Source organism: Heptranchias perlo, chromosome 2 (genome assembly GCF_035084215.1).
Source record: "Heptranchias perlo isolate sHepPer1 chromosome 2, sHepPer1.hap1, whole genome shotgun sequence".
Lineage (NCBI taxonomy): Eukaryota > Metazoa > Chordata > Chondrichthyes > Hexanchiformes > Hexanchidae > Heptranchias > Heptranchias perlo.
Genome location: NC_090326.1, coordinates 5960527 through 5983563, shown reverse-complemented (window position 1 = coordinate 5983563; position 23037 = coordinate 5960527). Strand labels below are relative to the sequence as shown.

At 44.5% G+C, this 23037-nt stretch overlaps 1 protein-coding gene and 1 long non-coding RNA gene across 2 annotated transcripts; both read left to right on the top strand.

Moving 5' to 3' along the window:
• The first annotated feature begins 5040 nt into the window (after positions 1-5040).
• Positions 5041-5601, top strand: LOC137332874 (histone H2A.J-like). Its single transcript, XM_067996854.1, has one exon. It carries the CDS (start codon positions 5041-5043, stop codon positions 5428-5430), a length of 390 nt encoding a protein of 129 aa, XP_067852955.1. The 3' UTR covers positions 5431-5601.
• Positions 5602-9083: 3482 nt separating this feature from the next.
• On the top strand, positions 9084-19147 carry LOC137334844 (uncharacterized). Its single transcript, XR_010966257.1, has 3 exons — positions 9084-9418; positions 9522-10602; positions 18652-19147. It is a non-coding gene; the product is annotated as an uncharacterized lncRNA (long non-coding RNA).
• The last annotated feature ends 3890 nt before the right edge of the window (positions 19148-23037 follow it).

Below are 23037 nucleotides of genomic sequence, written 5' to 3'. Positions count from 1 at the left end.
TCACAATGAGAATCACATAGATTGTTTCCGTGGAGTTGAGGACTGACCCGCTCGCTTTGGGTGACTAACTTTACTCACGGAAAATATAATAGTTCCCAAACATCATACCCTGAAGGGATACAGCAGGCTGTTGGATTTTGTCCTTCATTTAAGCTGGTTTCTCACGGATCCTTTCTCCCTCTGTTGCAGTTCCCGTTTCCGCCCAGTAGATGTCGCCAACCCCCGATCAATGGAAATTACCCAAGAGCCTGTAATTCTTCACCTGATATCGGCTGAAGAGATAGTCCAGAACTACAATACTTGGAGAGATAGTCCAGAACTACAATACTTGGAGAGATAGTCCAGAACTACAATACTTGGAGAGATAGTCCAGAACTACAATACTTGGAGAGATAGTCCAGAACTACAATACTTGGAGAGATAGTCCAGAACTACAATACTTGGAGAGATAGTCCAGAACTACAATACTTGGAGAGATAGTCCAGAACTACAATACTTGGAGAGGTAGTCCAGAACTACAATACTTGGAGAGATAGTCCAGAACTACAATACTTGGAGAGATAGTCCAGAACTACAATACTTGGAGAGATAGTCCAGAACTACAATACTTGGAGAGATAGTCCAGAACTACAATACTTGGAGAGATAGTCCAGAACTACAATACTTGGAGAGATAGTCCAGAACTACAATACTTGGAGAGATAGTCCAGAACTACAATACTTGGAGAGATAGTCCAGAACTACAATACTTGGAGAGATAGTCCAGAACTACAATACTTGGAGAGGTAGTCCAGAACTACAATACTTGGAGAGATAGTCCAGAACTACAATACTTGGAGAGGTAGTCCAGAACTACAATACTTGGAGAGATAGTCCAGAACAACAATACTTGGAGAGATAGTCCAGAACTACAATACTTGGAGAGATAGTCCAGAACTACAATACTTGGAGAGATAGTCCAGAACTACAATACTTGGAGAGATAGTCCAGAACTACAATACTTGGAGAGATAGTCCAGAACTACAATACTTGGAGAGATAGTCCAGAACTACAATACTTGGAGAGATAGTCCAGAACTACAATACTTGGAGAGATAGTCCAGAACTACAATACTTGGAGAGATAGTCCAGAACTACAATACTTGGAGAGATAGTCCAGAACTACAATACTTGGAGAGATAGTCCAGAACTACAATACTTGGAGAGATAGTCCAGAACTACAATACTTGGAGAGGTAGTCCAGAACTACAATACTTGGAGAGGTAGTCCATACCTGTAATACTTGTAGAGATAGCCCATACCTGTAATACCCAGAGAGATAGCCCATACCTGTAATACCCGGAGAGATAGCCCATACCTGCAATACCCGGAGAGATAGCCCATACCTGTAATACCCGGAGAGATAGCCCATACCTGTAATACCCGGAGAGATAGCCCATACCTGTAATACCCGGAGAGATAGCCCATACCTGTAATACCCGGAGAGATAGCCCATACCTATAATACTTGGAGAGATAGTCCATACCTGTAATACCCGGAGAGATAGCCCATACCTGTAATACCCGGAGAGATAGTCCATACCTGTAATACTTGGAGAGGTAGTCCAGAACTACAATACTTGGAGAGATAGTCCATACCTGTAATACCCGGAGAGATAGCCCATACCTGTAATACCCGGAGAGATAGCCCATACCTGTAATACCCGGAGAGATAGTCCATACCTGTAATACTTGGAGAGATAGTCCATACCTGTAATACTTGGAGAGATAGTCCATACCTGTAATACCCGGAGAGATAGTCCATACCTGTAATACTTGGAGAGATAGTCCAGAACTACAATACTTGGAGAGATAGTCCATACCTGTAATACTTGGAGAGATAGTCCATACCTGTAATACTTGGAGAGATAGTCCATACCTGTAATACGTGGAGAGATAGTCCAGAACTACAATACTTGGAGAGATAGTCCATACCTGCAATACCTGGAGAGATAGTCCATACCTGTAATACTTGGAGAGATAGTCCATACCTGTAATACTTGGAGAGATAGTCCAGAACTACAATACTTGGAGAGATAGTCCATACCTGCAATACCTGGAGAGATATTACATACCTGTAATACTTGGAGAGATAGTCCATATCTGTAATACTTGGAGAGATAGTCCATACCTGTAATACCTGGAGAGATAGTCCATACCTGTAATACTTGGATAGATAGCCCATACCTTTAATACTTGGAGAGATAGCCCATACCTGTAATACCTGGAGAGATAGTCCATACCTGCAATAATTGGAGAGATAGTCCATACCTGTATTACCCGGGGAGATAGTCCATACCTGTAATACTTGGAGAGATAGTCCATACCTGTAATAATTGGAGAGATAGTCCATACCTGTAATACTTGGAGAGATAGTCCATACCTGTAATACTTGGAGAGATAGTCCATACCTGCAATAGTTGGAGAGATTGTCCATACCTGTAATACTTGGAGAGATAGCCCATACCTGTAATACTTGGAGAGATAGCCCATACCTGTAATACCCGAAGAGATAGTCCATACCTGTAATACTTGGAGAGATAGTCCAGAACTACAATACTTGGAGAGATAGTCCATACCTGCAATACCTGGAGAGATAGTCCATACCTGTAATACTTGGAGAGATAGTCCATACCTGTAATACTTGGAGAGATAGTCCATACCTGTAATACTTGGAGAGATAGTCCAGAACTACAATACGTGGAGAGATAGTCCATACCTGTAATACCCGGAGAGATAGTCCATACCTGTAATACTTGGAGAGATAGTCCAGAACTACAATACTTGGAGAGATAGTCCATACCTGCAATACCTGGAGAGATATTCCATACCTGTAATACTTGGAGAGATAGTCCATACCTGTAATACTTGGATAGATAGCCCATACCTGTAATACTTGGAGAGATAGCCCATACCTGTAATACCCGGAGAGATAGTCCATACCTGTAATACTTGGAGAGGTAGTCCAGAACTACAATACTTGGAGAGATAGTCCATACCTGCAATACCCGGAGAGATAGCCCATACCTGTAATACCCGGAGAGATAGCCCATACCTGTAATACTTGGAGAGATAGTCCATACCTGTAATACTTGGAGAGATAGTCCATACCTGTAATACCTGGAGTGATAGTCCATACCTGTAATACTTGGATAGATAGCCCATACCTGTAATACTTGGAGAGATAGCCCATACCTGTAATACCTGGAGAGATAGTCCATACCTGCAATAATTGGAGAGATAGTCCATACCTGTAATACCCGGGGAGATAGTCCATACCTGTAATACTTGGAGAGATAGTCCATACCTGTAATAATTGGAGAGATAGTCCATACCTGTAATACTTGGAGAGATAGTCCATACCTGTAATACTTGGAGAGATAGTCCATACCTGCAATAGTTGGAGAGATAGCCCATACCTGTAATACTTGGAGAGATAGCCCATACCTGTAATACCCAGAGAGATAGTCCATACCTGTAATACTTGAAGAGATAGTCCAGAACTACAATACTTGGAGAGATAGTCCATACCTGCAATACCTGGAGAGATAGTCCATACCTGTAATACTTGGAGAGATAGTCCATACCTGTAATACTTGGAGAGATAGTCCATACCTGTAATACTTGGAGAGATAATCCAGAACTACAATACTTGGAGAGATAGTCCATACCTGTAATACCCAGAGAGATAGTCCATACCTGTAATACTTGGAGAGATAGTCCAGAACTACAATACTTGGAGAGATAGTCCATACCTGCAATACCTGGAGAGATATTCCATACCTGTAATATTTGGAGAGATAGTCCATACCTGTAATACTTGGAGAGATAGTCCATACCTGTAATACCTGGAGAGATAGTCCATACCTGTAATACTTGGATAGATAGCCCATACCTGTAATACTTGGAGAGATAGCCCATACCTGTAATACCTGGAGAGATAGTCCATATCTGCAATAATTGGAGAGATAGTCCATACCTGTAATACCCGGGGAGATAGTCCATACCTGTAATACTTGGAGAGATAGTCCATACCTGTAATAATTGGAGAGATAGTCCATACCTGTAATACTTGGAGAGATAGTCCATACCTGTAATACTTGGAGAGATAGTCCATACCTGCAATAGTTGGAGAGATAGTCCATACCTGTAATACCCGGAGAGATAGTCCATACCTGTAATACTTGGAGAGATAGCCCATACCTGTAATACTTGGAGAGATAGCCCATACCTGTAATACCTGGAGAGATAGTCCATACCTGCAATAATTGGAGAGATAGTCCATACCTGTAATACCCGGGGAGATAGTCCATACCTGTAATACTTGGAGAGATAGTCCATACCTGTAATACTTGGAGAGATAGTCCATACCTGTAATACTTGGAGAGATAGTCCATACCTGCAATACCTGGAGAGATAGTCCATACCTGTAATAATTGGAGAGATAGTCCATACCTGTAATACCTGGAGAGATATTCCATACCTGCAATACCTGGAGAGATAGTCCATACCTGCAATACCTGGAGAGATAGTCCATACCTGTAATACCCGGAGAGATAGTCCATACCTGTAATACCCGGAGAGATAGTCCATACCTGCAATACCTGGAGAGATAGTCCATACCTGTAACACCTGGATAGTCCATACCTGCAATACTTGACCAGCTGTAAATACATTTTGCCACAGCACACATCAGCCATTATGTAAAGTTAAATAATTACATTAAATCATTACAGACTACCTGCTGGGCACAAATGGCTGCTTAATATTCAAGTCTATACGATCTTCAGAAGGGGCAGGGAAATAGAGAGAGGAGGAGCAGCAATATTACTGAAGGACAATATTACAGCAGTTGAAGGATATCAGTGAGGGTTGGCAGGCAGCGCAAACACTCTGAGAGTGACCAATCACAATTGCCCCACTGTAATCCTCCAGAAGGTATAAGAAGGGCGAGTGCGGGAGGATTTCTTCATTCTTTGTGAAAGTGTTTGTGAGATTGTGGAAATGTCTGGAAGAGGAAAATCCGGCGGTAAAGTACGAGCCAAGGTCAAGTCTCGCTCATCCCGGGCCGGACTGCAGTTCCCTGTGGGCCGTGTTCACAGGCTCCTGCGAAGGGGGAACTATGCTGAACGTGTGGGTGCCGGAGCCCCGGTCTATCTGGCTGCTGTGCTCGAGTATCTGACGGCTGAAATCCTTGAGCTGGCCGGCAACGCGGCCCACGACAACAAGAAGACCCGCATCATCCCCAGACACCTGCAGCTGGCCGTCCGCAACGACGAGGAGCTCAACAAGCTGCTGGGAGGGGTGACCATCGCTCAGGGCGGGGTTCTGCCTAATATCCAGGCCGTGCTGCTGCCGAAGAAAACCAGCACTGAGCGCTCCAAGAGCAAGTAAATCGACCAAGATCTAATCCAATAACAGGACAAGGACAGGACCAACCTTGTTGTAATCTTTGAAGAAGAAACAGAAAGAGTAGACAAGGTTAATGTAGTAGATGTAATATATTTGAATTTTCAGAAGGCCTTCGATAAGATGCCGCATTTCAGACTCAGGGCTAAGTTCAGAGCATGTGGAGTCAGGGAACATGCAGCAGAATGGATGGCAAACTGGCGACAAAACAGAAATCAGAGAGTAGGGGTGAAGGGTAGCTGCTCAGACTGGCAAAAAGTGGGAAGTGGTGTTCCACAGGGATCGGTGCTGGGACCATTGTTGTTCACAATTTACAAAACGGCTTGGATCCGGGAATCGGAAGTACAATTTCAAAATTTGTGGATGACAGCAAATTGGGGGGTATAATTAATACAAAGGAAGAATGTGTCCCGACAACATCCCAGCTGTAGTGCTGAAGACTTGTGCTCCAGAACTAGCCGTACTTCGAGCCAAACTGTTCCAGTACAGCTACAATGTCAGCACCTACCCGACAATGTGGAAAATTGCCCTGTCCACAAAAAGCAGGACAAATCCAATCTGGCCAATTACTGCCTCATCAGTCCACTCTCAATCATCAGCAAAGTGATGGAAGGTGTCGTCGACAGTGCTATCAAGTGGCACTTACTCACCAATAACCTGGTCACCGATGCTCAGTTTGGGTTCCACCAGGACCACTCGGCTCCAGACCTCATTACAGCCTTGGTCCAAACATGGACAAAAGAGCTGAATTCCAGAGGTGAGGTGAGAGTGACTGCCCTTGACATCAAGGCAGCATTTGACCAAGTGTGGCACCAAGGAGCCCTAGTAAAATTGAAGTCAAAGGGAATCGGGGGAAAGCTCTCCAGTGGATGGAGTCATACCTAGCACAAAGGAAGATGGTAGTGGTTGTTGGAGGCCAATCATCTCAGGTCCAGGACATTGCTGCAGGAGTTCCTCAGGGCATCATCCGAGGCCCAACTATCTTCAGCTGCTTCATTAATGACCTTCCCTCCATCATAAGGTCAGAAATGGAGATGTTCGCGAATGATTGCACAGTGTTCAGTTCCATTCGCAACCCCTCAGATAATGAAGCAGTCCGTGCCCGCATGCAGCAAGACCTGGACAACATCTAGGCTTGGGCTGATAAGTGGCAAGTAACATTCGCGCCAGATAAGTGCCAGGCAATGACCATCTCCAACAAGCGAGAGTCTAACCACCTCCCCTTGACATTCAATGGCATTACCATCACCGAATCCCCCACCATCAACATCCTGAGGTTCACCATTGACCATAAACTTATCTGGAACAGCCACATAAATAATGCGGCTACAAGAGCAGTTCAGAGGCTGGGTATTCTGTGGCGAGTGACTCACCTCCTGACTCCCCAAAGCCTTTCCACCATCTACAAGGCACAAATCAGGAGTGTGATGGAATACTCTCCACTTGCCTGGATGAATGCAGCTCCAACAACACTCAAGAAGCTCAACACCATCCAGGACAAAGCAGCCTGCTTGATTAGCACCTCATCCACCACCCTAAATATTCACTCCCTTCACCACCGGTGCACTGGCTGCAGTGTGTACCATCCACAGGATGCACTGCAACAACTCGCCAAGGCTTCTTCGACAGCACCTCCCAAACCCGCGACCTCTACCACCAAGAAGGACAAGAGCAGCAGGCACATGGGAACAACACCACCTGCACATTCCCCTCCAAGTCACACACCATCCCGACTTGGAAATATATCGCCGTTCCTTCATCGTCACTGGGTCAAAATCCTGGAACTCCCTTCCTAACAGCACTGTGGGAGAACCTTCACCACACGGACTGCAGCGGTTCAAGAAGGCGGCTCACCACCACCTTCTCAAGGGTAATTAGGGATGGGCAATAAATGCTGGCCTCGCCAGCGACGCCCACATCCCATGAACGAATAAAAAAAATATGAGGGATTAAAGAGAGAGGGCGGGAGGGGAGGGGAGGAGACAGTGACAGAGCGGAGAGCGGCCTCTGATCTTCCAGCTCCACCTCCAGATCTCTCCAACCGCCAATTTCAAACCGTTTATCGATAATGGAACCGAAACACAGCGCTCCGCACAAACCCTTACAGACTCGGGTTTCATATTCAAGGATTCCAGAAACCCGCAGCTTTTTAATAAGCCCAGTTACAATTAACAGTCAGTAATATTCCTGCCTAAGTACAATCCCTTCTATAACAAGTCAACCCGCCTCCTTCCATTTCCCAGACCCGATTCTATCTCCCCACATCCCCTCCCAGACAGGTTCAGCAGTTTATAAACACTTTATTCCAGCTGATTTGGAGAATTTCATGAGTTGGGGTTTGAGTTGTGACGCGGAGTTTCTCCGCCAGTTTTACCGTCTCACAGAGACTCTCGCCCTGAATCTGTGAAAAGAAAATGACCATGAACTAGGACTGGAGCCGAAAACATCCCCCGTTACTGTGAGGCCCGGCCCCGGCATCCCATTTTCAGTGTTTTATTTCAAACAGCATCCCACCTTAATGTTCAGCACTAGAGAGAGAAACACACACACTGTCAGTCTTGGACTTCCTATCAATGTGACCATATCACGCTCAGTAACAGTATCCCTCCGACAAAAACAGCACCAGAGAGAGAGGGACATGGTGAGAGACAGAGGGCAGAGAGACACAACAACAGACAGACATACACAGTATCAGTTCCAGTCTGACCTGTAAAGTTCCGGTTAATACAGAAAGATCCCGTTGGGGAGACAGAAGATGCAATCTCATCTCTCACTGATATTGTACCAGAGACAGACACACTATTAATCTCACACGCAGGTACAGAGCAGAGAATGACAAAAACAATCGGCCACCTTTAACCCTCTCTTGCCTGTTGTAATATCTGCAGTTTTGCAGCTCAGGACCGTTCGGTATTATTCTCAGTGATCGAGAGTTTCACTCCGGTTAAATTAATCTGGGACCGTTGTGTCTGATATTAATCCTGCACGGTCCCTACAAACACACCGACTCCCACTTTCCTCCCACGTTTCTCCAGGATTGATGTGGAGATGCCGGTGATGGACTGGGGTTGACAATTGTAAACAATTTTACAACACCAAGTTATAGTCCAGCAATTTTATTTTAAATTCACAAGCTTTCGGAGGCTACCTCCTTCCTCAGGTGAACGATGTAGCCTCCGAAAGCTTGTGAATTTAAAATAAAATTGCTGGACTATAACTTGGTGTTGTAAAATTGTTTACAATTCTCCAGGATTGGTTTGAGAAATCCCCCCTCCAGTTTCGGACTCACACGTTACTTTATCAGTAAAGGGGCCAAGAATGAACAGAACCCATTGGCTCATTTCACAGCCGCCCACTTTATCCATGAAAGACTCTTTACCATTAAAAGATACCGAGAGAAACAGCAGGGATGGAAACATCTAGTTTAATAGTTAGAGATTGTAAAGTCAGTCTGGATTCCAGCGTTGGGCACTGGTGGAATCCCATCTGTTTTCCATTCCGGGACCTGTTCCTGCTCTGTCTGTGACCCCATTCCCTCTGACCTTTCCCCCAGTCTCAGTTCCTTTGCTCAGAATCTGAAAAATTCCAACTGGGGAAAGTTTCCATCGATTTTAATCTGAATTAAAGCAGATATCTGCGCATGCGTGATTGAACCCCGCTCCCAGCGCTGGGTGTTAGTGAGCAGAAGTGCGCATGCGCGCTCCCCTCCCCCAGCTCTGCCCCTGGGCTCAATTCCCTCAGTGAGCGGAAGAAATGGTTTAAAACAGCCGGGAATGGAGAGATCACGGCCCCCGGGGGAAGGGAGCAAAGAGCAGCCTCGTTACAGCAGCTCATCGCTCCGGGACCGTGTCCGCAGATGGGCTCAGAGATCGGCATTGAGTCAGGGGGAAGGGCAGGGGGAGTCCGGGGGCTGTTTGTAAGAGGCGGAGTGGATCAGGAACTGGTCCCGGAACATGGAGTGAGAGGGGGAAGGGTGAGGCCACTCTGGGTCTGTGTGTGTACAGGGTGTGTCCAGGGGAAGGGAGACAGAATGGGAAGAACCTGCTATTAAAATCATTGCTGCTTTCTCTCCCCAGGGCCAGTAGTGAATGTTCCTGGATTACTTCCAGTCTCACCCTGTTTGTTGTTATTGGTCAGTGAGCTGTGGAAATACAGATGGACATTAAGGATGTGGGGAGTTATACAAAGAGCATCTATTGCAGGCACCAGGTGAGTACAGTGAAGGACACAATTTAAACAGCGGCTGTTTGGTTTCGGTTGAACGGTTCGTCCCATGGGAGAGGGGATTAGAAACCTGACCTGTACAAAGGTCCCTCCCCATCGGGTAGTCCCATTCATGGATCAGTGCAGGGGTTGGGTTGTGTCTGGATGTCACTGAATTGTTGTGAAACAGCCCAACACACCTGGTGTGCAGAAGCTGAGTGCTGCAGCACTGCAATGGAGTCAGACAGTGATGTTGGTTGTATCGCTGGTTTTCATTTGTGGATATTTCAAATGATTATTAACAGAGTTGTTAAACTGATCAATTTTGTATTTTCTATCTCACCTCTTCTTGAATTACAAGATATATTTTTCTTCCAACAAGGAAAATTCTTGAAGGGCCAAGAATAGATGTGATGTTTCCTCCATCTGACATACACTGAGTGTAGTGGGCACAGAGTGAGCAACTTGAGAGTTTAGTAAGTGTGGGACCTTAAGGGTTAATCACTTTTAAAATCTAGTGTTAATTGCTATTAACTTTTAAGTAAGATCAACTGTTTGAGTTCAATTTTAAACTTTAATTTTTAAAGTTTCTGTATGGCTTAAACCGAGACAAACAAGCAAGCTTTCCTACTGGAGAGCCGCTGTCATTAGTTAATTGGTTAGCTAGGTTAAACTGGTTCCTGAAACAGTAGCGGAGCAGGGCTGACTCATCTGAGTTACAAACAGTAGAAATACCGGGCCTGTGAGTGCAACGGGCACAGAGTGACTGGCTTGAGAATTTGGTAAGTGTAGGTGTTTGGTGAAGAGGGGGATGGAGGTGCTGCTTTGCCTTTTTTTTTCCTAACTTTTTCTGCAGAGCGGCGGCGGACCTGAGCAGCAGAAGTTCGAGAGCGGGGATAAAATCAGCAGACCTGCAACAAGAGAAAACTGCAGTGTGACTCACAGGTGAGACAGGTAAGTGATTGGTAGTGACTGTGGGCTAAGTTTTAAGTTAACATGGAGCATATAACTTATTTTTTAAAACTAAACTTAATTTAATGAATCTAAAATTAAACAAGGTAAATAATTTGATTAACACTAAATTAATTAAATAAAATAATGGGAGAACAGGAGATGTGTTGCTGCTGCAATATGTCAGAGCTTGTGGACATTTTGTCCAGGGCGAATACATCTGCAGTAAGTGTCTACGGCTCGAGGAACTTTGGCTCTGATTTGAGGAGCTGGAGTCCGAGCTGCGGACATGGCGAGACATCAGGGAGGGAGAAAGCGACCTGCATCTTTTGCTCCAGGAGGCAGCCACACCCCTTAAATTAAATACTTTAGAATTGACATGTGGTCAGGGACAGGAGGGTGTGACTATGAGTGAGGCAGGTACGGGGATCCAGCAGGTAATATTGCAGGAGCCTCAGTCCCTGCGCTTGTCCAATTGATTTGAGGTTCTTGCAACCCTTGTGGGCAAGTGCGGGGACTGTGGGGAGGACGAGCAAACTGACCACAGCACCATCATACAGGAAGTCGTTCAAGTGAGGGGAGTAAAAAGGAAGGTGGATGTAGGAGGCGACAGTATAATTAGGGGGATTGATACTATTCTCTACTGCCAGGAGCATGAGTCCCGAAGGCTGTGTTGCCTACCCAGTGCCAGGGTTAAGGACATCTCCGGGCTGGAGATGAACTTTGGGAGGGGGAGGATCCAGTTGCCGTGGTCCATGTAGGCACCAACGACATAGGTAGGACTAAGAAAGAGGTTCTGCTGAGGGAGTTTGAGCAGCTCAGGACTAAATTAAAAAGCAGAACCACAAAGGTAATAAACTCTGGAATATTACCTGAGCCACGAGCAAATTGGCACAGGGTCAATAGGATCAGGGAGATGAATGAGTGACTCAAAGATTAGTGTGGGAGAAGTGGGTTTCGATTCGTGGGTCACTGACACCAGTACTGGGGAAAGAGAGAGCTGTTCCATTGGGATGGACTACACCTGAACCATGCTGGGACCAGAGTTCTAGTGAATTGAATAACTAGGGAGGTAGATAGAGCTTTAATCTAAATAAGGGGGGGTGGGAGGGCCCTGTTTGAGAAAAATCTAGAATGCTAAAGAGAAAATTCGAAGGAGCAGTGCAGGAAAGTGATTGGGGTAAGGATAACCAGATTGTGTCCGGAAGGGACAGAGCATAGAAACAAAAGAGTGCATTAACAAATAGGGTCCGGGTAAGAAAAAATGGGAATAAGACAAAATATGAAATCAGAGCAATAGTGAGAAAGGATATTGGCTCACAAAATCAAGATGTAGAATCAGTCTGGGTGGAGTTAAGTAGCACCAAGGGGCAGAAAACACTGGTGGGAGTTGTCTATAGAGCTCCAAACAGTAGTGGTAATATAGGGGATGGCATCAAACAGGAAATTAGAGACGCATGTAACAAGGGTACTACAGTAATCATGGGTGACTTTAATCTACATATAGATTGGCCAAACCAAATTAGCAATAATACTGTGGAGGATGAATTCCTGGAGTGTCTACGAGATGGTTTTTTTAGACCAGTACATTCAGGAGCCAACCAGGGAACAGGCTATCCTAGATTGGTTATTGTGCAATGAGAAGGGGTTAATTAATAATCTTGTTGTGCACGGTCCTGTCGGCTTAAGTGACCATAACATGATAGAATTCTTCATTAAGATGGAAAGTGAAGTTGTCCAATCCGAAACTAGGGTCCTAAATCTAAACAAAGGAAACTACGAAGGTATGAGGAGTGAGTTGGCTCTGATAGATTGGGAAGCTTCATTAAAAGTCATGACGGAGGATAGGCAATGGCAACATTTAAGGAACAAATGCATGAATTACAACAATTATACATTCCTTTCTGGCGCAAAAACACAGAAGGAAATGTGGCCCAACCATGGCTAACAAAAGAAATTAAGGATAGTATTCGATCCAAAGAGGAATCATATACAGTTGCCAGAAAAAGCAGCAAGTCTGAAGATTGGGAGCAGTTTAGAATTCAGCAAAAAAGGACCATAAGATTGATTTAAAAGGGGAAAAATAGAGTATGAGAGTAAACTTGCAAGGAACATAAAAATGGACTGTGAAAGCTTCTACAAGTATGTAAAAAGAAAAGGATTAGTGAAGACAAATGTAGGTCCCTTACAGTCAGAAATGGGAGAATTTATATTGGGGAACAGGGAAATGGCAGAGCAATTAAACAAATACTTTGGTTCTGTCTTTATGGAAGAGGACACAAATAACTTCCCAGAAATGCAAGGGAACCAAGGGACTAGTGAGAAGGAGGAATTAGAGGAAATTAGTATTAGTAAAAAAAAAATAGTGCTGGAGAAATTAATGGGACTGAAAGCCAATAAATCCTCAGGGACTGATAATGTGCATCCCAGAGTACTAAAAGAGGTAGCCATGGAAATAGTGGATGCATTGGTTATCATCTTCCAAAATTCTATAGATTATGGAACAGTTCCTGCAGATTGGAGGGTGGCAAATGTAACCCCACTATTTAAAAAAGGAGGGAGAGAGAAAGCAAGGAACTAGAGACTGGTTAGCCTAACATCAGTAGTAGGGAAAATGCTCGAGTCTATTATAAAGGATGTGATAACAGGACACTTAGAAAATATCAACAGGATTAGACAAAGTCAACATGGATTTATGAAAGGGCATTGTGTTTGACAAACCTACTGGAGTTTTTTGAGAGTGTAACTGGTAGAATAGATAAGGGAGAACCGGTGAATGTGGTTTATTTGGATTTTCAGAAGGCCTTTGATAAAGTCCCACACAAGAGGTTACTGTACAAAATTAAAGCACATGGGATTGGTGGTAATATACTGGCATGGATTGAAAATTGGTTAACGGAGAGTAGGAATAAATGGGTCTTTTCTGCGTGGCAGGCAGCGATGATTGGGGTACCGCAGGGATCAGTGCTTGTGAATAGCTGGGGCCCAATATATATCAATGATTTGGATGAGGGAACCAAATGTAATATTTCCAAGTTTGCTGACGACACAAAACTAGTTGGGATCATGATTTGTGAGGATGCAGCAAAGAGGCTTCAAGGCGATTTAGACAAATTGAGTGAGTGGGCAGATACATTGCAGAGGCAGTACAATGTGGATAAATGTGCAGTTATCTACTTCGGAAGGAAAAACAGAAAGGCAGAGTATTATTTAAATGGTGATAGATTGGGAAATGTTGATGTACAAAGGGGCCTGGATGTCCTTGTACACCAGTCACTGAAAGCAGATATGCAGGTGCAGCAAGCAGTTCGTAAGGCAACTAGTATGTTGGCCTTCATTTCAAGAGGATTTGACTACAGGAGCAAGGATGTCTTACTGCAGTTATACAGGGCCTTGGTGAGATGACACATGGAGTACTGTGTGCAGTTTTGTTCTCCTTACCTAAGAAAGGATATACTTGCCATGGAGGGAGTTCAGCGAAGGTTCACCAGACTGATTCCTGGGATGGCAGGACTGTTGTATGAGGAGAGATTGGGTCGACTCAGCCTGTATTCACTCGAGTTTAGAAGAATGAGAGGGGATCTCATTGAAACATATAAAATTCTGACAGACTGGATGCAGGGAGGATGTATCTCCTGGCTGGGGGAGTCCAGAATGAGGGGTCACAGTCTCAGAATATGGGGTAGAACATTTAGGACTGAGATGAGGAGTAATTCCTTCACTCAGAGGGTGGTGAACCTGTGGAATTCTCTACCACAGAAGGCTGTGGAGGTCAAGTCACTGAATATATTTAAGAAGGAGCTAGATAGATTTCTATACACAGAAGGCATCAAGGGGTATGGGGAGAGAGCGGGAATATGGTATTGAGATAGAGGATCAGCCATGATCATGTTGAATGGTGGAGCAGGCTCGAAGGACCGAATGGCCGACTCCTGCTCCTATTTTCTATGTTTCTATGTAACACTAGGTATATTATCACTCACCGAGCACAGAGACGCAGACAGGCCATCAGTTCCACAGTCTCAGACAGCAGAAGTGGTCAGTCCCACCCTGATCCCAAGTTCCAGAGACACATTTTCAATCCAACAGTCAAACAGAGCAGGTGAGGCAGACACTGTTTCCATTTCACCCTAACTCAGTACCGCTGACAGGTAGGTACAAAAATCCCAGTCCAAAATCACACTATCAGATTGAAAGGCACTGTGTCAATCTCACAACAGAGCCACATTAGCTACCAATTAAATACCAGATAGAAATCACACATGGTGCCCAATTGAAAGGTACAGAATTATTTCCCAACACCGTAGCCCGAGATTCAAATTGAATACTAGCCCAGAACTCCCACACACGTGAGTTTAATACATGCAGTATCCATCCGAATAGTGTACCATGAGATACAAATTACCTACAAGTCCAAAACTCATCTACAATATCAGATTGAGAAATGCTGAAAGAAAGTGTAATCAGAGAAATAAATTAGATACTAGTTCAGAACACACTCACTGCAGGAGATGTAAAAATAGAATATTAATTCTATTAGTGTAGACTGCGAAACACATTATATACCAGTCCTAAAATCCGTTACATTATTAGACTGAAGGATACAATATCAATTTTGTTGATACAGAATGAGCTACACATTATATACCAATTCAAAAATGTCACCATATCAGTTTGAAAGATACATTATCATTCAAAATTGTGTTCACAGCGATACTGATTGAAGAGTAGTCCAAAAAGCGCACACATTATCTGATTAAAACCTACATCAAATCCTAAAGTGTATCCATATTTAACAATTAAATAATGAGAAAAGATATATAAACATTAAGTTATTAAAGCTGCAGTATTGAACAATATAATGTAATCTGTGAAAAAAATTACATAGAGATATAGAATGAATCCCACACTCTCTCACAGCGCCAGAGACACACAGATACAGAATGAATCCCACACTCACACACAGTACCAGAGACTGACAGATACGGAATGAATCCCACACTCACACACAGTACCAGAGACTGACTGATACAGAATGAATCCCACATTGACGCACAGTACCAGAGACTGAAATACATAATGTAATCACATAAAATGAATACACAGTCACCTACATTAGTACAGGCTGAGTTACACTTAATATACTAGTCCAAAAATCTCACACTCAAATACAGTATACACAATGAATTCCACACTCACGTACAGTAACAGACTCAGATACAGAAGGTATCTGTGGTCACACACAGTACCACAGACTGATAAATACAGAATTGATATCACTCACACACAGTACCAGAGACTGACAGATACAGAATGAATCCCTCATTCACACATTGTTCCAGAGACTGACATATACAGGATGAATTCCTCGCCCACCTACAATACCAGAGACTGAGAGACACAGAATAAATACCTCACTCACATAAAGTGACATTTCATAACACTCAAAGATACATTCCAGTGAGAAAGAAAGAATGTACCATTCGTGGCTAACTTAGGTAGTTAGATAGTATCAAATTGAAATAAAAAAATCATACAATTCCGCGAAGATTAGTGGCAGGTCAGAAGATTGGTCAGATTATAAAAAAACAGCAAAGAATGATGAAAAGAATAATAAGGAGGGAGAAATTAGAGTACGAGAGAAAGCTAGCTAGTAATATAAAACAGATAGTCAGAGTTTCTACAGGTATTTAAAAAGGAAAAGAGTAAGTAAAGTGAGCGTTGGTCCATTGGAGAGTGTCTGGGGAATTAATAATGGAGAATAAGGAAATGGCAGAATAATTGCAACAGATATTTTGCCTCCATCTTCACTTTAGTGGATACAAATAACATGCCAGAAATAATTGTGAATCAAGAGGTGAAAGGGAGGGAGGAACTTAAAACATTTACAATCACCAGGGAAAGGGTTTTGAAAAAAATATTAGAACTAAAATCTGACAAGTCCCCAGGTCCTGACGGACTTCATCCTAGGGTCTTGAAAGAAGTGGCTGTAGAGATAGTAGATGCATTGGTATTAATTTTCCAAAATTCCCTAGATTCTGGATGGGTCCCATCAGATTGGAAAATAATGAATGTAACTCCTCTATTCAAGAAAGGAGGAAGATAGAAAGCCGGAAACTACAGGCCAGTTAGCTTAACATCTGTCACAGGCAAAATGAACAAATCTATTATTAAGGGCGTTATAGCAGGGCACTTAGAAAATCTCAATGCAATCAGGCAGAGTCAACACAGCTTTGTTTAAGGGAAATCGTGTTTGACTAATTTATTTGAGTTCTTTGAGGAAGTAAAAAGCAACATGGATAAAGGGGATCCTGTGGGTGTGGTGTACTTGGATTTGCGGAAGGCTTTTGAGAAGGTGCCACATCAAAATAAGAGCTCATGGTGTAGGGGGTAACATATTAGCATGGATAAAGGATTGGTTAGCCAACAGGAAACAGAAGGCATAAATGGACCATTTTCAGGTTGGCAAGATGTAATGAGTGGAGTGCCACAGGGATCAGTGCTTGGGCCTCAACTATTTACAATCTATATCAATGACTTTGATGAAGGGACCAAATGTATGGTTGCTAAATTTGCTGATGACACAAAGGCAGGTCAGAAAGTAATTTGTGAAGAGGACATAAGGAGTCTGCAAAGGGATTTAGATAGGTTAAGTGAGTGGGCAAAAATTTGGCAGATAATGTCGGAAAATGTGAACTTGTCCACTTTGGCAGGAGGAATAGAAAAGCAGTATATTATTTAAATGGTGAGAGATTACAGAACTCTGAGGTAGAGGGATCTGGGTGTCCGGGTACATGAATCACAAAAAGTTAGTATGCAGGTACAGCAAGTGATTAGGAAGGCAAATGGAATGTTGTCATTTATTGCAAGGGGAATGGAATATAAAAGTAGAGATGTTTTGCTACAGTTGGACAGGACATTGGTGAGACCACATCTGGAATACTGTGTACAGTTTTGGTCTCCTTATTTAAGAAAGGACATAATTGATTTGGAGGCAGTTCAGAGAAGGTTCACTCGACTGAGGTTCATTCCTGGGATGAGGCGGTTATCTTATGAAGAAAGGTTGGACAAGTTGGGCCTGTATACACTGGAGTTTAGAAGAATGAGAGGTGATCTTATTGAAACATATAAGATCCTGAGGGGACTAGAAGGGGTAGATGCTGAGGGGATGTTTCCCCTTGTGGGAGAGACTAGAACTAGGGGCCACAGTTTAAAAGTAATGGGTCTCCCATTTAAGATGGAGATGAGGAGAATTTTTCAGAGGGTCGTGAGTCTGTGGAACTCCCTTCCCCAGAGAGTGGTGGAGGCAGGGTCATTGAATATTTTTAAGGCTGAGTTAGATAGATTCCTGATTAAACAAAGGAGTCAAAGGTTATAGTAGGTAGACGGGAAAGTAGGGTTGAGGTCACAATCAGATCAGTCACGATATTATCAAATGGCAGAGCAGGCTCGAGGGGCCAAATGACCTACTCCTGCTCTTAATTCGTATGTTTGTACGTATATACGTAAAGTACGAGAGACTGAGCAATACAGAATGAATCCCACACTCGCACAGAGTACCAGAGACTGACAGAGGCAGAATGAATCCCTCACTCACGCACAGAGATGGACAGATACAGAATGAATCCCTCACCTACTTGCAGTACCAGAGACAGAGGGACACAGAATGAATCCCACACTCACACACAGTTCTAGACACTGACAGATACAGAATGAATCTCACACTCACACACAGTACCAGAGACTGAGAGGTACAGAATAAATCCCGCACTCACACAGAGTATCAGAGACTGACAGATACAGAATGAATCTCACTCGCTCGCATACAGAATCTCGCTCACATACAGTAACAGACAGTCTGTACAAACATTATTCAACAATGATTGAAATCATAATTGCTGGATCAGTCCGATTTTGTTGTACAAAATTGTGTAACTAGAGGCAGAGAGGAAAATGCTGTAAATTAGTGAGAGCAATTTAATACAACATGACAACCGTTGTTTGGTGTAACAAAATGTACTTAGAGCTCGTCTCCATTCCTGGTATTTCTAGATCCCACAGTCCAATATAATGTGGTGTCGACACCACAAACTGCCGGCTCACAGTGGAAAGGATATCCAAGAAGATCGCGCATTTAGACACAGACATCAAGTTTTTACAGAGCTGCAAGAAAGCAGACAAGATCCCGAAAGGACTCCAGATCACGAACCCACTCAAGTCCACATACAACTCAGATTACGCTGAGAGACTCTGCCGCCGTACCTCTCGCACACTCCGCAACCATCTCATACACCAACTCTACAGCAGACGCCACAACCTCGAAACCAAGATAGAGTCCATACTCTCAACCTGTACTCAGGACACAGCAGACCAGCTACGTTATACCGCCAAACAGACGAGGCAACGGAACTACGCTGCCTACATGAAAACCAAGAGCAGGAAGCTTGAGAAACTCGGCATCACCACCAGCAACGACCAAGCTTCCCCTGGTACCACGGTTGCAACCACAGGGAAGTCTATTGTCAATTTATCCGACCACACCCTTCAACCAGACGAAATCGAAGTTCTCAGCCGAGGGCTCAATTTCTGCCCCACTACCAAAATGGACCCCACTAGTCTCGCGGCGGACACAGAGGAATTCATCAGGAGAATGAGGCTCCGGGAATTCTACCACAAACCCCAAGATTTCAGCAGCGAACCCAATGAGACAATCGACGATCCGGAACAGCAGACAGAGGGATCCGCGGTACAGCAACCGAAGAGGAAAGAGTCAAACTGGACTCCTCCGGAGGGTCGCTGCCCTCAGCTGGACATGTATGCTCAAGCTGTCAGGAAATGCGTCAATGCCAGATTCATCAGCCGCACTCAGAAGACAGTCCAGAATGTCACCCGAGCACAACGCAACGCCATCAACGCTCTCAAGACCAACCGCAACATCGTCATCAAACCAGCGGATAAAGGAGGAGCCATAGTCATACAGAACAGACTATTGCAAAGAAGCATACCGACAACTGGACAACCAGGAACACTACAGACGGTTACCCGCAGATCCGACCAAAGAACACACCCACCAGCTCAACAAACTGATCAAGACCTTCGATCCAGACCTTCAAAGCATCCTACGCACTCTCATCCCACGTAATCCCCGCGTGGGAGACTTCTACTGCCTCCCAAAGATACACAAAGCCAACACACCCGGACGTCCCATCGTATCAGGCAACGGAACCCTGTGTGAGAACCTCTCTGGATACATCGAGGGCATCCTGAAACCCATCGTACAGGGAACCCCCAGCTTCTGTCGCGACACTACAGACTTCCTACAAAAACTCAGTACCCACGGACCAGTTGAACCAGGAACACTTCTCACCACGATGGACGTCTCGGCACTATACACCAGTATCCCCCACGATGACGGCATCACTGCGACAGCATCAATACTCAACACCAACAACAGCCAATCTCCGGAAGCCATCCTACAACTCATCCGCTTCATCCTGGATCACAATGTCTTCACCTTCGATAACCAGTTCTTTACCCAAACACACGGAACAGCCATGGGGACCAAATTCGCACCCCAATACGCCAACATTTTCATGCACAAGTTCGAGCAGGACTTCTTCACTGCACAAGACCTCCAACCAACACTATACACCAGATACATCGCCGACATTTTCTTTCTATGGACCCACGGCAAGGAATCACTAAAGAGACTACACGATAACATCAACAAGTTCCATCCCACCATCAAGCTCACCATGGACTACTCCTCAGAATCAGTTTCTTTCTTGGACACACGAATCTCCATCAAAGACGGGCACCTCAGCACCTCACTCTACCGCAAGCCCACGGACAACCTCACGATGCTCCACTTTTCCAGCTTCCATCCTAACCACGTCAAAGAGGCCATCCCCTATGGACAGGCCCTGCGAATACACAGGGTCTGCTCAGACGAGGAGGAACGCGATGGACACCTACAGACGCTGAAAGACGCCCTAGTAAGAACGGGATATGACGCTCGACTCATCGATCGACAGTTCCGACGGGCCACAGCAAAAAATCGCATAGACCTCCTCAGGAGACTAACACGGGACGCAACCAACAGAGTACCCTTTGTCGTCCAGTACTTCCCCGGAGCGGAGAAACTATGCCATGTTCTCCGCAGCCTTCAACATGTCATCAATGAGGACAAACACCTCGCTATGGCCATCCCCACACCTCCACTACTCGCCTTTAAACAGCCACCCAACCTCAAACAGACCATCGTTCGCAGCAAATTACCCAGCTTTCAAGAGAACAGCGTCCACGACGCCACACAACCCTGCCACGGTAACCTCTGCAAGACATGCCAGATCATCGACACAGATACCACCATCACACGAGAGGACACCACCCACCAGGTGCATGGTTCATACTCCTGTGACTCGGCCAATGTTGTCTACCTCATACGTTGCAGGAAAGGATGCCCCAGAGCATGGTACATTGGCGAGACCATGCAGATGCTGCGACAACGGATGAACGGACACCGCGCAACAATCGCCAAACAGGAGGGTTCCCTCCCAGTCGGGGAACACTTCAGCAGTCATGGACATTCATCCACCGACCTTCGGGTAAGCGTACTCCAAGGCGGCCTTCGAGACACACGACAACGCAAAATCGTCGAGCAGAAATTGATAGCCAAGTTCCGCACCCATGAGGACAGCCTCAACCGGGATCTTGGGTTCATGTCACGCTACACGTTACCCCACCAGCGAACAAATGTTATCTGTTTTTAATATAATGGGTCATTTGCTGGCTCTCTCTGCCTTCCAGATGTTTCTGCCTCTCTCTGTTTTTTTTCTCTTTTTTTTTCCCTGTTTGTTTTTTTGTTGAATGTGTATTCGGGGGTTCTGCAGGTGACACCTCTCTGTCTGAACACGGTGATTGCCTTGGCAACGGGCAGTTGCAGGGGCAGTCTGTAAACACCATGTATTGTTCTATATGTATAAATGCGTAGGCTTCAAGGAGCTCCTGAAACATTTAACTGAGGAAGGGGGAAGTCTCCGAAAGCTTGTGAATTTAAAATAAAATTGCTGGACTATAAACTTGGTGTTGTAAAATTGTTTACAATATAATGTGAACATTATTGTCTTCTGTGTCCATTTGTGATCGATAAATTTCAATATACTGGAGTCTGCTCTGTCTCTCATCCAATTTCGTATCCACGCTGTCATTGCCCCTTTAATCTTCAATTTTGCGAACCAGTCTACTATGTGGCACTTTATTAAACGCCTTTTGAAAATCCATATACATAACATCAACTCCACCACCTTCATCAACTTTCTCTGTTATTTCATCGAAGAACTCAATCAAATTACAAGGAGGTTTCTGGCCCTCAATGAGACGCATATCTGGTTTCTAATTCAGTGCCGGCTCTGAGCTGTTGAAGCCGCCAGACTGAAGATTGCTGCCCAACAAAGTGTTCGAAGGCGGTGTATGGGATTGGGCAAGAATCCCAGGGTGCAAATCCCACCTTTCACAATCTCACAAACACTTTCACAAAGAATGAAGAAATCCTCCCGCACTCGCCCTTCTTATACCTTCTGGAGGATTACAGTGGGGCAATTGTGATTGGTCCATCTGTTCTCAATGTCATTGGGCTGTTCGTTAAACCAATCAGAGAGTGGTTTTATTCACCAATCAATAGTCGGGAATGAGGAAAGGACAGAAATGCCGGCCCCAATTATCAGACCTGAAACGGTTTTTGAAATTTGAAAATCCCGCCAATATATTAGTGACACCAGAAGCGGATTTAGTAAATAATGTCGCCTTAAGGCAAAGATTTAAAAATCTCTCTCCTTATATTCGGTTATTCCACATTTCCCGTCACAAGTTCGAGTCTCTGCAGTTCCGCATCATTCTCCGTTCACTTTCAAACGGGCGGGAATAAAACCCAATTCACAGCATTTTGTAACGGGACAGATTCCAGCTCAATCTTTGTAAAAGGAACAAACCACAGATTGTGGATTAATCCTTGTCTGTCTGTGTCGGGTGTTTGTGTAAAATTAACACTGCTACTGTATCTGCCCCAAACTTCACAGATCAGCTTTATTCCGAACTCTGTTGTTATAATGGGCAGAGTGACGGAAAGAGCGGAGAGCGGCCTCTGATCTTCCAGCTCCAACTCCAGTTCTATTTACCGGCCAATTTCAAACAATTTATCGATAATAGAAGTGAAACACAGCGCTCCGCACAAATCCTTACAGACTCGGGCTTCATATTCAAGGATTTCCAGAAACCCGGAGCCTTTATATAAGTGTAAGGAGTCGCACAACACCAGGTGAGAGTCCAACAGCTTTATTTGAAATCACAAGCTTTCGGAGCTTTCCTCCTTCGTCAGCTTTCCTCCTTCCTCCTGACGAAGGAGGAAAGCTCCGAAAGCTTGTGATTTCAAATAAAGCT

What these genes read in the sequence shown, in the direction of transcription:
- LOC137332874 (XM_067996854.1), top strand. Translation starts at nt 5,041, where the DNA reads ATGTCTGGAAGAGGAAAATCCGGCGGTAAAGTACGAGCCAAGGTCAAG.